The 16291-nt window shown below is 42.0% G+C and overlaps 1 protein-coding gene across 4 annotated transcripts in view; it reads right to left on the reverse strand.

Annotated features, from left to right (window-relative positions):
- Positions 1-15042, reverse strand: part of LOC140460488 (glycoprotein endo-alpha-1,2-mannosidase-like) — a 36472-nt gene extending 21430 nt beyond the window's left edge. Inside the window, exons 1-3 of one of the 4 annotated variants that reach the window (XM_072555060.1) lie at positions 14942-15042; positions 10140-10617; positions 6583-6692 (exon numbers count right to left, since the gene is read on the reverse strand). In XM_072555060.1, the coding sequence (XP_072411161.1) occupies positions 6583-6692; positions 10140-10440 (411 nt within the window). In that variant the 5' untranslated portion in view covers positions 10441-10617; positions 14942-15042. Of the gene's footprint in view, positions 1-6582; positions 6693-10139; positions 11226-14918 lie in introns of all 4 variants that reach the window. The other 3 variants (XM_072555049.1, XM_072555042.1, XM_072555063.1) reach the window with 3 other exon arrangements.
- Between the last annotated feature and the right edge of the window lie 1249 nt (positions 15043-16291).

Genomic DNA, 16291 nt, shown 5'->3' on the forward strand with positions numbered 1-16291 from the left:
ATTGGCATATACAATTGAGAGAACACCAATGTCTTTAATCAGAAAAGAGTTAGATGTGCTTAGAATTAATGACTTATCTGAAATTGCAGGAGTGCTGCTTTGCTGGAGTACCTACCTCTCTGTACCACCATATGTACCAACCCCACACAAGAATGAATTTCAGTTCTGTCACACCAGCATCTCTGCTTACCTGAAGCACAACTATCATCTGCTCCTTCCCTATGATCTCCCTCTACCCACCCTGAATTCCAACAGAAATCTTTCCCCATCACTTTTTTCTCCCCAGATTTCCCATCTGTATTGTTCAAGTAATTCATACTTTTGGACTTCTCAGAAGACTAATCAAATAACACCAAGTTATTAGCATGATCTGTGTCTAAGACACAGAATAAAGCCAATCAGTCTATGCTTGTTATAGAGTCATAGAGATGTACAGCATGAAAACAGACACTTTGGTCCAACACGTCCATGCCGACCAGATATCCCAACCCAACCTATTATATTCCATATAAGTCTCTTGCCTTTCCACTAAACTTAACCCTATCAACTTGAGCTTTCTTTTTTTCACAATAAGATTAATCTAACTTCCCCCAAATGTATTTGCAATATTCAGATATTTCAATTAAGTTCCACAATAAAAATTTAGAATCATTAACAGAATCCCTTTGATCTCAATCTGTCCCCTGTTTCAATCATCAATTGGTCTGTACAAATTTATTACCCGAGATTTGACCTGCTCACTGCACTTGAGAGTTTTATTGAGAGAAACTGGCCTATGGCACGCTTGGCTAGTAAGTGAAAAGATCCATTGGACGTCTTGGAGAAAACAGATATAAAAGTGCTTTAAATAGAAATACTAAATTACAAGCTAAACAACTAAACAAAGTACTGTATCCAATAGGACTTAGAGCTGATGGTGTTTTGAAGTTCTGCAAGTTTTTGATGATTACTTTAGACTGACAACAAATAAATTTTGCTCTTTTAAGAATTTTAAAGGAACAATTCATAATCCAAGAGAGTCTGCAGATAATTTCATGAATGAAATCTTCAGACGAGTGGAAAACTCTAACAATGGAGCTTGGAAATCAAAATGTAATTAAAAACAGAATTTTGTTGGGATTTCTTTTTATTACATTTATCAGTCCAAGGAAAATTTTACTTTTGAGAAAGCTATATCAAGAGGAACAGCAGCAATCTTCTACCCACAAATATCACAAAAAGACAAGAGTTGAACACTGTTCAAAATGCTGCAGAGTATATGAACAGCATTGTTGTCTTTGTTGGTAAAGGTTTGGGTCCCAAAGGAATAATGGCCTTAATTTGGATGAGAATCTACCTCTAATAAAAGCATGAAAGGCACAATTATCCCCAAATGAATCAACGGCGTCGAGTTCCCACATAAATTTCTTCAAATGAAAAGGCTTTGCTGGTATCATGAGTAAGAAAGGTGTTCTTCACTTCTGAAAATATTTCTTGTGCAGCTCATTAATGCTGTACTGTCTTCCTAATACTGCCACAACACTGAACTTGTCTGGCACATTTTTCTTGAAAGTGGAGATTACAGCCATGGTTCTCAGATGTGCTAATGGACTGCAATGCAATAATTGGTTCATACTTCAGGCAACTTTGCGGGTAAACCTTTTTAAAATCTTAAACATTTACAGTGAATGGCATGTCTATAAATGGTCTGAGATCATTGGCTTCATTTGACCTTCAGAGGCTCCAGCACACATAACTGGTCACTAAGTTATTTACACTTTGAAGAATATGATTTCAGTGAATAGATAATAGCAAAGCACAAAACAAAAATGGACTTGTTATATCAATAATTGAACAAAATTTGTGAATAAATTTGACTGTGTATTAAAAAAACATTGAAGAACCAAAGTCATGCTAATCTAGTTCAAATTCAACTCGGAAATCTTTATAGATTAAATACATCTTAACAGTAAATAAACCTTTTTATTTAAAAACAAATTACCTGCAATGTTGTTTGATTATCTAATTTTTTATGCTTTCAAATAGGTTCAAAACGACAATTAGTATATCCTCCAGGAACTGAATCTTGATTAAATGTTATAGAAATTTAGCTTGCTTCAAGCTGCCCATTTTACTACCATGTTATTTTGCCATCTCACACTAGATGGAACCAGATACCAGCCTTTATTCTCAAAGTCAACTGATTGAGAAATGACTTGTGTAAATGACAAACCATAATATCAAAATAATACTGGAGAACTAATATCTAACAAAAGTCATTGGTATGCCATTTAACTTCAAATAATTACAATAAAAATACCTCATGTTGCATGTGCATTTCTTCTTTCATTTTCAAACTAGATTTCTCAAGAGTCGTTCCAAAAATGTATAACTGAAGAACCTGTTGCAGTTTCTTTATAAACTGTTTTCAAAGCTTAACTAAGGTTGGAATGGTAGAATGAAGCAAGCAGATTCAGTTCTATTATCCACATGTTGTTACTCTCAAATAGATAGAATTTGCAATCCAAGAATATCAGACAGTGTTTGTCTTAAAAAATTATTTGAAGATGCTGATGTTGGGCTGGGGTGTCAAAAGTTAAAAATCACACAACACCAGGTTATAGTCCAACAAGTTTATTTGGAAGCATGAGCTTTCAATAAGCTGCTCCTTCACCAAGTGGTTGTGGAGTATAGGATCATAAGACACAGAATTTATAGCACAGGTTTACAGTGTGATGTAACTGAAATTATATATTGAAAACGACCTGGATTGTTTGTTATGTCTGTCATCTTTTAGAATGACCATGTTGGTTTCAATTCTTTCTTATGTAAATCGTAGAACATTTTTAAAGTTACATTCTCAAGCGAACTTTAACAATTCGTGTCATGTCAGCCCAGATAGTGCATTTAAGGTGTGAGATGCCCTGTGTGAGACTGTCTATGCCACAATGTTCAGACTGATTCTAATCTAAAATACAGATTTTCAGAATCTTACATTGGGGGGGGGGCTATGAGTGCCTGTGAGAGTGTGTGTGTGTGTGTGTGTGTGTGTGAGAGAGAGTGAGAGTGAAAAGGGGTATAAGCCTGGGAGAGGGTGCGTGTGAGCGTATGAGAGAGGGTCTGCATGTGTGCATCTGTGTGTGCGTGTGCGCAGTGCAGTGGGATCACCTGCAGTGTGACATGAACCCAAGGTCCAGGTTGAGGCCATCCCCATGGGTACCGAACTTGGTTATCAGCCTCTGCCTGGTCCCTTTGCATTGTTGTCTGTCCCGAAGTACCGCCTTGAAGGACAGTACTTCGGGACAGACAACAATGCAAAGTGGCCAGGCAGAGGCTGATAGCCAAGTTTGCGACCCATGGGGATAGCCTCAACTGGGACCTTGGGTCCATGTCACACTACAGATGACCCCCAGTGCACTACACACACACACTCCCACACATACACCCCTATAGACACACACACAGACACATACAGACCCTCCCTCATACATAAGCTCTCTCTCTTACGCTCATAAATACACTTTCACACCCACACGCAACCTCCCACAGTGTATACCCCTTTACACTCATTCACGTACACACTTCTCACAGACACTCATAACTCCCCACATGCGCGTGTGCACACACACACACACAGACACACACACACGTTTGTGGGGTGAACCTGTACTTGCAGAATTATATTTTATCTTACTCAAAAACTACATGAATCCATGTAAGATTCTGTAACTCTGTTGTTTAGATTAGAATCAGCTTGAACATTGTGGCACAGACAGTTTCATACAGGGAACCTCACACCTTCAATGTATTATCTGGGCCGACATGACAGAATTGTTAAAGTTCACTTGAGAATGTAACTTTAAAAAAGTTCCACAATTTACATATGAAAGAATTGAAACCAGCATATTCATTTGAAAAGATGAGAGGTTTAACAAACAATCCAGGTCTTTTTCAAAATATAATTTCAGCTACATGACACTGCAAAGTTTTGCTGTAAATTCTGTGTCTTATGATCTTATACTCCACAACCAACTGAAGGAGCAGCGCTCCGAAAGCTAGTGCTTCCAATTAAACCTGGTGTTGTGTGACTTTTAACCTAGTCTTATAAAAGTAATATACAGACTTCCAAGGGTGACGATTCCTGACAAATTGCTGGTAGTATCTTTGTACCTTTTACACAGAGAGAGAGGCTGCTGTTTTGAAAATAATAAACAATTCATTCCAGCTGGTATTTCAACCATTCATTCTATTAAAATCCTGGCATTCTATAGTTCCGAGAAGGCAGCATACCACCACATTCTGAAGTGCAATTAGGGATTAGCAATAAATACTGGCCCAACCGGTGATGTTCACACTTCACCAATTAACACAATACATAAAGGAAATACAATAGCAACTGAGATTTCCCAAGTCCACCCAAGGGAACATAATTTATTATTGACCAGAAATATTACTAATAGTAGGATACAGTTGTTTCCATTCACCATGATTATACACAATTAAAACAGAACATATCTTATCAAAAATATATGAAAATAAATGAAAAGCATTACCTAACAATCATTGAAAAATTGATGGTTGTTTTGTACTGAATTTTGCCTAAGCATTTTGCTCTCTGCAGATACACAGATAGCAACACAACAAGGCTTTAGCTCTGAAGAAATATATTCTGGATTAGTGGTGCTGGAAGAGCACATCACTAATCCAGAATCTGGTTTCCAGCATCTGCAGTCATTGTTTTTACCTCTGAAGAAATATAGCCTGTTTACAGGAACTATAAAATTGCATTCATAAGAAAATAGGTGCTGGATTAAAAACCTGGATGGCTAACAATAATTGAAGTACTTTCAATGTAAAAAGAAGAAAATTAACTGCTTTTTCTTAGCAATGTGTTCCGCTGGGCTAGATTGATAATGAAATTAAATCCATCTCTTAAATATGAACCAAGTTAACCCCATTTAACTGACATAGTTAGACTACCTGGATTCAGAATGAGATTCTTTCCTGATTTTACCACAACTAGTTATTACAATTTAGTATAGACACAGCTTCAATAGTAACTTTCAAAAATGAAGTGAATATATATTTGAAATTCAATTGTGCAGATCCATGGGCAAACAGCAGCAAAAGGACAACTTCAAACAAAAATGCAGTTGTCCAAATAATTACCAATACAATGTCCCTTGCCAGCCCAATGTCCTTTAACCAAAAATATTCCCAGTTCTGCGGCCCAATCTTTCCTATTCTCCTGTTTGCATTCCTCCAATCTGATTTTCACATAATCCCCACCAACCTCTTCACCTACAACCCTATATCCTTAAACAGCAACTAAAGTCACAACATGTTAATTGCTATGATGCTTTAAGACTCCTCACCTTTTCAACTACAGTCAGTTTTGATATAATGCAATAGTTCCATTCTAATGCAATTTCACTTGAGAAGAAAATTGCGTATTAGCCACACCATGTATACTAATGGGGCAGGAATTTCATTACAGCCAGTACAGGTAAGGAAAGTTTGCATTCTACAAATAACGGTCTAAATTCTTCAATCTCATTAAAACCAATTTGCACTGAAGAAACACGCGCTATAGCAGAACCGACCGTACCATCAAAAAAAATTAACTAACCATTCTCCCCCAATAACCCCAGCCCATTGAATTACTTCATGGAATTGCACTTGTTGGGTCCACTGTTAAATATCCAAGTGAGAAAAAGCACAGAAGTTTCTCTTTTACACTCAATCACTTTCAGTATCCAAGAAACTATTTTTCCTAGTCCTTTTCCTTCTGCAACTATTTTCCACATGCCTCTAAACTGCTTACTGATCACAAGTGCAAGTTTTTGCTGGATATGTAATCATTTTAACTCTATCAGAAAACTAGAAATATGTATTTTATTGCAGAAAAGTTTGACTGCCTGGAAACTACTTAAGTTTGTTATGATGCTGCGAGCAACAAATATCTTTATAAAGGCTGTGTTTACTGTGAACATTGCCACCAGGGGCAGCAACAAGCACATACAGAGATTTCAGTGCTATATCACCGTACAGAGATTCAAGATAAAGCTTCCTTTCCTCTTAAATACAATGATATGAAGCAGAATAGGTCAAGGCACACAACAACTACCAATCACAATGACAGGATCAGTCAAGGAATCCATAGGGATTACTGCTCTAGAAAACACAAATTTTGCATTGATATACCATTCAGGATTCATCTCAAGGGAAGAATAGCTTGCATAGTTTTCAACTGAATTTGCTACAATGGTAATTTTTCATGTCTGCAGCCCTTTATTAACAACTAAACAAAAAAACTTTACACAATGTTGGCAGTAGCTGTTCGCACTGCAGCTTACATCTTGTATGAGATGATAAATGCAACTAATGCAAATATAAATGGTACACCTTCACCCAGTCCTCTATCTGCAAGTACATGCCTACAGCTTTTGCAGGGCTAGCACTGACCAGCTGAACACTAGGTTACATCATCCTGAACCTACACTTCAGCTTGTTACCTTTGCATGACTATGGATCCAGAAAGTTCAGCAAAAGTAGTTTATTCCTATTAGAAATTTTACTTGAAAAAACAGATTTTAAAAGTACCTTTAATTGATATTTATCTGCAGCTTCCAATATGACTGGTACTAGATCTTCTGTGGGTTCACCATTCTCATCAGACAAGCCAGGTGGATACCAGGACAAGGCTAACACACCTGCAATTAGAGTGAATAGATATGTTTTAACAGCACAGTCCTAATAGTTACAATAGGAACATTGCCAAACACATTCTGTGACGTTAGTACATAATAAATGATAGCATATACGGCTCAATCCACTAGATTCAATAGATATACATTTAAGTTATTCCATTAAATACAATCAAGCAATTCCGGATCTTTACATTAACTATGTCTTATCATTTAAAATATCCAAGTCTGAAATCTATTTGCTCAACCACTTTTTCTTGAACAGAAAAAAGTTCAGCCCTCCAAGTTCACTATAGAACTTGGTTATCTTGCTCTGAACGTTCTGCACTGGATCTGTTTCTTCGAAGATAGAAATAAAATTATTTCAAATTAGGTTTCTTTGAAACAAATCAAGAATTTGATTAGTTTTGCTGACATTACCAATCTTGAACTTTGCAGTATGATCATAAATGAGAAAATTGGGTATTTTTTCATTCAAGGTTGTCACTAACATTGAATAATTTCATAGATCTTGATACTCAAGAATCCATCACATCTGGAACAATCCATCGTACTGAGGCTGATGGCAAACATGAAATTAAAAGTTCCCAATTCAAATTTAAACTTTCTATCATAGAATTGTAGAGTACAGAAGAGTCCCTTTTGCACATTACAAAACTAGTCCAAATCTACATTATTTCCACTTTTCAGCACTTGGTCCATAGCCTTGGACATTTTTACATTGAGTACTCATCCATGTACTTTTTAAAGCTTGAGAGTTTTCTGCCTGAACTATCCTCCATGATTGAGGATTCCAGATTCCCAAAACCTTCTGGGTGAAAACGTTTTCCTTAAATCCCCTCAACCTCCTGCCTTAAAATTACACCCCCTTGTCACTGACCCTTGCACAAAGGGAAACATCTTATACAGGCAGTTCCTGGGTGGTGAACAGGTTCTGTCCTTGAGTATGCTCATAAGTCAATTAATATGCAAGTGGGAACACAAAACAGGACAATATAAAATAACCTTTTGTACATCAGAGGAAATGTTCACTTGTTGGATCTTTAAAATAAATACTAATACCTCATTTATGAGATCTCACCCATAACTGAGCATTTACAAATCGGGGACTAACTGTACCTCATCAAGTTCCCTTTCAGCCTTCTATGTTCGAAAGAAAACAACTTTCCCAGTTTCTCCTCATAGTTAAAATGCTCCATCCCAGACAACATCCTGTGAATTTCCTCTGGAGCCCTTCCAATGCAAACATATCCTTCCTATAGTACAGTAATTAAGACTGCATACAGTTCTTCAGCTGAATCAAAGTTTTGCATGGCTCCAACATAACCTTCTACTTTTATAACCTATTACACAACTGATCTTGTATACCATAACCACCCGATTAACTTGTTCTGCTTCAGAGATTCCTTATTTCCTATTCAGAGATCTGTGAACAAGTCCCCAAGATTCCTCTGAGTTCTCAGTGTCCTGCCATTCATAGAGTACTCCCCTCATCTTGTTACTTCCTCCCTACTGCAACCCCCCCACACTCTCAGGATTAAACTCTATTTGCCAATGATCTGCCCATCTGGCCAATCATCGATATCCTCTTGTGACCCAAGATTTTCTTCCTCTGTCAATCACCTTGCCAACCTTCACGTCACCCAAAAACGTATCATCCCTTTTCCCCTCAGTCTCATTCTCTAATATTGTTTGTACATATATCATGAACAATAAAGGAGCCAGCACAGATTCTTGTGGTACATCACTGGACTCCGGCTTTCAGTCATACAAACAAACCTCTACCAGCACCCTCTGCTTCTACCACTAAGCCAATTGTAGATCCAACTTGCCAAGTTAGCCTGGATCACATGTACTTTTACCTTCTCTATCAGTTTTCCATGTAGAATCTTATCAAAGGTTTTGCAGAAATTCAGATAAACTATATCCACTGCACTTCCCTCATCTACACATTTGGTAACCTCCTTCAAAACTTCAATCAAATTTATTAAACATGACCACCTTCTGACAAAACTATGCTGACTTCCCCTGATGAAACCCTGCCTCACCTTCAGATCTTTCTCCAATAGCTTCTCTACCAATGATGAGAGACTCACTGGTTTGTAATTGGCTGTTTTCTCTGGACCACATTTCTTGAAACTTGTTTTATCTTATGTTGCTTTTAGTTTAATGGATTAATTCAAAGTAATTTAAGCTTTTCCTGAACAAAATATTTTAATTAACATTACAGTCAGCAGATTGGTGTTCAAAACAATGCCAGAAAATGAACTGCGGCAAACTTGACCGACTCAAGAAAACAAATTCATTCACAGGTGGTTTAGGATTCACTGCTCAGCGAAATCAATTGGTCAAACATTATTATGTTTTCATGTTTCCACAAGTAATTAGGCTAAATAATGATCCTGGGTGTTGCACTAAATTTGTCCAAAAAGTTGCCAAACCACACAAACAGAAAGATGCCAGGTTTAATCATTAATCTGTATATTAAATGACCTTTGCCTGGCAAAAGTTAGCATACTACTGTCAGCTGAGTACTCATGGATTAAGAAGGACGTTAGAAGAAGAGGGAACAGGAAAATGGAAGGAGAATCTTTGTTTAAAAAAGAAATTCATTCAAACCAAACAGACTCAGGTTTAATAATTCCCGATCTGTACTGAGCGTGCTTATCAAGTTCTCGTTGGTCCTGGGCTATAAGAAGGAAAAAGTAGATGGGGGGGTTCCTATCTGCTGTCACTATCCAGTGACCCATTAAAAACTTACACCTATATAGCTATTGCAGCACCACCATTCTGATGCAGACGTAAAGAAAGGCCACTTGGTATCTGTCAGCACTGTCAAAATCTGTTTGTTAGTATTAATCATGCCTCTCCTATGATTAAATGGAAACTCTTTGCTTGAAATTTACAGGTACACTATAATGCAACAGCCCAAGGCACTTCACCAGAGCATAATAAAAAGCAAAAGCAGAATACTGAAAATACATAAAACCTGAAATAAAAAGCAGAAAAGTGCTAAAACACTCAGCAGGCTAAGCAACATCTGGTTAGAGAGAAACAGAATTAATATTTTAGGTTGATAACCTTTCATCAAAATTGGATAACTATCAGACCTTCCAGTGTTGGGGATGTTAAATTAAGTGGATCAATTTTTATGTGAGAGAGCAAACTTTGGTAGTTTTTACACTTGCAGTATCTTCCCACCTGTACAACTAGCAATTTTATTCTCACAGTTTGGCCCCTCAGACTGTTTTTATGAATGTTTTGGATCAATACTCTACAATTATTTATGGTTGCACTGTTGAGAATAACAGATCTTAATCTTTACTGCTTACATATAGAAATGAATTTATTCAAATATATTCATTGTGACAGGAGAGGCACAAAAGGAGGGAAAGAGAAAGGAATATTAGATTACACACAACAAAGCTAATTTTAATGAAATAATAACGTTACCTATTGCAGCATCTCGGAGTTGTATCATGTGCGCGTTGATAATTGCAGGATCCCTCGAACTATAAGCTCCTAGCTCAGGATAGAAACTAGCACCAATGTCTTCTGGAGGAATATGCCTTCCTTTAGGATAACTGCTTGCTATTTTAGGGTCCCAGTGGGGAACCAATGGGTGATTCCAGTGGATGTATTTACCATCAAACTGTTGATTTCCATACCATGAATAATAAAATGTGTGTAAATCATAATTCACTGGAGGAAAATGGTCAAGACTTGTATCGGATACGGGTGCTCTTTTCATCATACCAAAATGTTCACTCGTTTTGAGATGAGGAGGAGGAGGAAGAGTTCTACTTTCTGACGACTTTTCAATATTGGGAAGATCTGCTCTACGTTCACCAACAGCAGCTCGATGATGAAGTTGTGGCAATAATTCCAGTCCTATGCCATCTCCAAAGCCAGCTCCTTCAGGTTTTAGGGTCTTCAAGCCCATCATGATACCAAAAACAAATAAAAGAAAAAGCAGCAATGTGATCCACATTCTTCTGCGAAATCTAGCCATGATGACATACTCTAAAAGAAACTGACTGTATCGACGAGTAGAGTTTAAGGAAGAAATTTGAACTAATAAACTAACACAAATGCAACATCTCTCTGAAAATCTCAGTCCAACATTATTAGGCCTTGTTTTTGTACATGGGCATATGGTTCCCAGAGACAATTAGAAGAGAACCAGATTCTTGATGTTCAAAGGCGATATTACTAATCATCTTACCATTTCTCCATCTCTAAAAAGATTTATTGATGCTCCCTATTCAATGGCAGTTATCTGCTTTCAGAAAGATAGAACTTCAAAAGATTCTGCACAATACTTTCCTCATTGTTTTGTCTTAGATGACGTCCTAATTATTGATTTTTTTTTACAATTCTCAGTTGAACTGTAATTGTAGCTATCAGTTACATCTTCAAAATTCCTTCATTACATTAGATGCAGCTTCTATGTCGGACATGTCTTGATATTCCACTTTTTGAAGGGAGATTATAGCTGTCTTTTTTGGCAAATTTGTTTAATGTATTTGGAATTATGGCCTGGAATAAAGAAAAACAGACTTATTTTCACTTCTACTCCCAGCATTACCTAAGGAACAAACATCTTTCAATTAGACAATAACTGCACATCTAATCTACAGGAAAATAAAGTGTTATTACATTTTTAAATATAGCCAGTTATGAGTACCAAAAACAGAGGACAGTAAAAATAACAACTTAAAGTAGTCAACTACAGGAAGAGTAAGTAGGATTGAAACAAAATTTGAAAACAGAAAGATATCGTTCTACGTGGTATTGAGTGAAGCAGGCAAGCTGAAAATAAAACAAAGTTAATGATAATCTTTCCAGTTTAGTTTTGATAAACAAATGTAAAGATAAAGAAATAGGTCATAGCCCAAAGATTAAAATGAATTAAGAAGTCACAGCAAAGTAGCTCTGTGGTACTGCTCAAGAGGAAATGCTGAGTAATAACAGACCTTCTAAGAATGCTGCAAATTTCCAATACATAAGAACACCCAGGAGATGGGATAGATACTAAATGAATATTTCATGCCTGTTTTCACTGTGAACAAAGAAATGGAGTCCAGAGAATGCAGAGAAATAAAGTTTGATGTTTTAAAAACAGTTCACATTACAGAAGAGTAATGGGAGGTTGAGGAAGTCTTAGAGAACATAAAGGTGCATAAATCTCCAGGATGCGATCTAATGTATCCCAGATCATTGTGGGAAGTAAAAGAGGAAATTATAGACTGCTTGCAGAAATATTTGCATCATCTATAACTACAGGCGAAGTGCCTGATTACTGGAGCGTGGCTAATATTGTATCTTTGTTTAAGAAGGGTTGCAAGGAGAAACTGGGGAACTATAGGCCTGAGAGTCTTGACTTCAGTTGTCGGTAAATTGTTGTAGGTCAATATAAAAGATAGGATTTATGGACATTTAGAGGCAAAAATTGTTTAAGGATAGTCAACATGGGTCTGCGCGAGGAAAGTCATGTCTCAAAAACCTGTTTTTGAGGAAGTTACCAAAAAGATTATGGTGACAGAGCAGCAGATGTTGTTTGTTTTGTTTTAGTAAAGCCTTTGACAAGGTTCCGCATGGTAGACTAACTCGTAAAGTTAGGTCATTTTATGGGATTCCAGCTATGGGATTCAGGGTGAGCTTGTCAATTGGACACATAATTGGCTTAACAGCAGGAGACAGAGTAATAGTGGTGGGTTGCTTTTCAGACTGGAGGCCGTGGCTAGTAGTGTTCCACAGGGATCGGTTCTGGGTCCTCATTTGTTTGTCATTTATATAAATGATTTGGATAAGAATATAGATGGCATGGTAAGCAAGTTTGCGGAAGACACCAAAATTGATGGCATAGTGGACAGTTAAGAAGATTTTCTAAAATTGCGAAGGAATCTTGATCAAATGGGTCAATGGGCTGTAAAACGGCAGATGGAGCTCAATTTGGATAAATGTGGGGTAATGCATTTGGGTACAAACAAACAAGGTTAGTGCTTATACAATTAAAGGTAGGGCCTTGGGTAGTGTTATAGAACAGAGGGACCCAGATGTGTAGGTACATAATTCTTTGAAGCTTGCGTCTCATATAGGCATGGTGGTTAAAAAGGAGCTTAGATGCTTGCCTTTATTCCTCAATCCTCTGAGTACAGGAGCTAGGAAGTCATGTTAAGGTTGTACAAGAGACTGATGAGGCTTCTTCTTGAAACGGTGACCAGTACTGGTCACCCAGTAATAGGAAGGATACTATCAATTTGGAGAGGGTTCAGAAGAGATTTACCAGGATGTTGCAAGGTATGGAAGGTTTGCATTATAAAGAAAGGCTGGATAGGCTGGGACTATTTTCAATGGAGTGTAGGAGAATGAGAGGTGATCAGAGAGAACTTCATAAAATAATGAGAGGTACAGACAGAGTTAATGGTAGTTGTTATTTCCGTAGGATAGGAGATTTCAAGACTGGGGGACGCATTTTTAAGATGAGAGAGATTTTTAAAAAGTCGAAGCAAATTTTTTTACACGGAAATCAAGGAAGGGGGGATGCAGTTTGGGGGGGGGGGGGGCGGCGGGCAGGGGTGCAGGGGAAGGGTGCAGAGGGGGGTTGAGGGGTGGGGTTCCAGGGGAGGGGTGCAAAGGAGTCCAGGGGAGAGAGGGGGCAGGAGGTCCGGTGGGAGAGAGGGGGTGGGAGGGTCCAAGGGATTGGGGGGGGGGGGGGGGTGTGCAAGGGGTCCAGGGGAGGCAAGTGGTCCAGGTGAGGGGTAGGGGGGGGGGCGAGGGGTCCGGGGGAGGGGGGAGGTGGAGGCGGGAGGGGGGAGGTGGAGGCGGGAGGGGGGAGGTGGAGGCGGGAGGGGGGAGGTGCAGGGGGGAGGGGGGAGGTGGAGGGGGGGGGGGGAGGGGGGGGGGGGAGGTGGAGGGGGGAGGTGGAGAGGGGAGGTGGAGGGGGGGCAAGGGGTCCAGGTGAGGGGGGGGGGGTGAGGGGTCCAGGGGAGGGGGGAGGTGGAGGGGGGGCAAGGGGTCCAGGGGAGGGGGGGGGCAAGGGGTCCAGGGGAGGGGGGGGGGCAAGGGGTCCAGGGGAGGGGGGGGGGCAAGGGGTCCAGGGGAGGGGGGGGGGCAAGGGGTCCAGGGGAGGGGGGGGGCAAGGGGTCCAGGGGAGGGGGGGGGGGGCAAGGGGTCCAGGGGAGGGGGGGGCAAGGAGTCCAGGGGAGGCGACGGGTCCAGGTGAGGGGGGGGGGGGGGGGAGGAAAGGGGTCCAGGTGAGGGTGGGGGGGGTGAGGGGGTCCGGGGGTCCGGAGAGGGGGGGGGGTGGGGAGGGGGTCCGGAGGGGGGGGTGGGGGGGGCGAGGGGGTCCAGGGGAGGGGGGTGAGGGGGTCCAGGGGAGGGGGGGGGGCGAGGGGGTCCAGGGGAGGGGGGTGTGAGGGGGTCCAGGGGAGGTGGGGGGCGAGGGGGTCCGGGAGAGGGGGGGGGGCGAGGGGGTCCAGAGGAGGGGGGGTGTGAGGGGGTCCGGGAGAGGGGGGGGCGAGGGGGTCCAGGGGAGCGAGGGGGTCCAGGGGAGGGGGGGGGGGCGAGGGGGTCCAGGGGAGGGGGGGGGGGCGAGGGGGTCCAGGGGAGGGGGGGGGCGAGGGGGTCCGGGAGAGGGGGGGGCGAGGGGGTCCAGGGGAGTGGGGGGGGCGAGGGGGTCCAGGGGAGGGGGGGGGCGAGGGGGTCCGGGAGAGGGGGGGGGCGAGGGGGTCCAGGGGAGGGGGGGGGCGAGGGGGTCCGGGAGAGGGGGGGGGGGGCGAGGGGGTCCAGAGGAGGGGGGGTGTGAGGGGGTCCGGGAGAGGGGGGGGCGAGGGGGTCCAGGGGAGCGAGGGGGTCCAGGGGAGGGGGGGGGGCGAGGGGGTCCAGGGGAGGGGGGGGCGAGGGGGTCCAGGGGAGGGGGGGGCGAGGGGGTCCAGGGGAGGGGGGGGGGCGAGGGGGTCCGGGGAGGGGGGGGGCAAGGGGGTCCAGGGGAGGGGGGGGCAAGGGGGTCCAGGGGAGGGGGGGAGCAAAGGGGTCCAGGGGAGGGGGGGGGCAAGGGGGTCCAGGGGAGGGGGTGGGGGCAAAGGGGTCCAGGGGATGGGTGTCGAGGTTCGGGGGAGTCGAGGTGGTTGTGGGAGGGGGCGGAGGATGTCGGGGGTGGGGGGGAGTCAAGCGTGGGGAGGGGAGTGAGGGTTACAGAGTGAATCCTTGCTCCCCCTCTGCCCTCACCTCCTCCCGCTCGCGCCACTCACTTCTCTCGTTACCAGGACAATCTCGCGACCGAGGCTCAAACTCCAGCCGGAACTGTCGTCACAAGCGGAAAACACTCGATCATTCCCCCGCGTTAACGTCATGCGCGCGGAACACTGATCAGAAGCGCGTATGCTGTCTGTCCCTGTAAATCAGTCAATCCCCTGTGTATGCTGAAGGTGGCGCCGTGCCTCAGTTTTGATCCCATTAGAGTAGATGACCTCTAGTGTGGAAACAGGCCTTTCGGCCCAACATGTCCACACCACCCTCTGAAGAGTAACCCAACCAGATACATTTCTCTACATTTACCCCTGACATTTTGAGCCCTCAAGCTTTTTTCCTTCTAATTTCTATTGATAACTTTACATAAAGGATGAATCGGTGGTTTCTCTTTTGTTATCTTGTTTAACGCACACATCGATGAGTTTGTGTTGAAGACAGACTGGTCAAGAAGAGGGTAGACAGGCAGAAGGCTAGGAGACAGCATCAGGAGGTGGAGAAGTCAGCGATTTGGTTGTAACCCTTCTTCAGGATGAGAAGAAGGCAAGGTCAAGAATTGTGTTGAGGCTTGAGGTTCTACATAACATGTTTTATTAGCTATTCAGTCTAACTACTACGATACCTCTTATTCAGCGATATACAACAGGAGAGAATCTAACCATATCCCTGTATGTTAAATACTATTATCATTCCTGAATCTGTAACTATTTACAGCTTGGAAACAACCATTGACCAGAAACTGAACTATATTAATATTGTGGTTCCAAGAATAGGTCAGAGATCAGGAATCCTGCAGCCAGTAACTCACCTCCGGACTCCTCAAAGCCAGCCTATCATCACAAGGCATAAGTCAGGTCTGTCTTGGAAAACACCCCACTTGCCTGGATTAGAGTACCTCTCAGAATTCTCGAGAACCTTTACATTGTCCAGGCCAAAGCAGACTGCTTGTTTGGCACCACATCTAATACATGCAAACCCTCTAACATTGACATCCAGTAGCAACAGTGTATCATTTACAAAATGGACTGCAGAAATTCACCAAACCACCTTCTAACACAATAAGCACTACCATCTAGAAGGACAAGGCTGTCAGATACATAGAAACACCACCACCTTGAAGTCACTTATATTTCTGACTTGGAAATGTATAACTATTCTTTCAGTGTTATGGTGTCAAAATTCTGCAATTCCCTCCTCAAGGGCATTTTGGGGGTATCAATAGCAGGTAGATAGAAGCAATTCCAGAAGACAGCTTACCACCACCTTCTCAAGTGCAACTAGGGATGGGCAATAAATGTCATAGCCAGTGATGCCCACATCTCCTGAATGAATAAAAATCTTCTAATATATAT

This window comes from Chiloscyllium punctatum, chromosome 3 (assembly GCF_047496795.1).
Source record: "Chiloscyllium punctatum isolate Juve2018m chromosome 3, sChiPun1.3, whole genome shotgun sequence".
Lineage (NCBI taxonomy): Eukaryota > Metazoa > Chordata > Chondrichthyes > Orectolobiformes > Hemiscylliidae > Chiloscyllium > Chiloscyllium punctatum.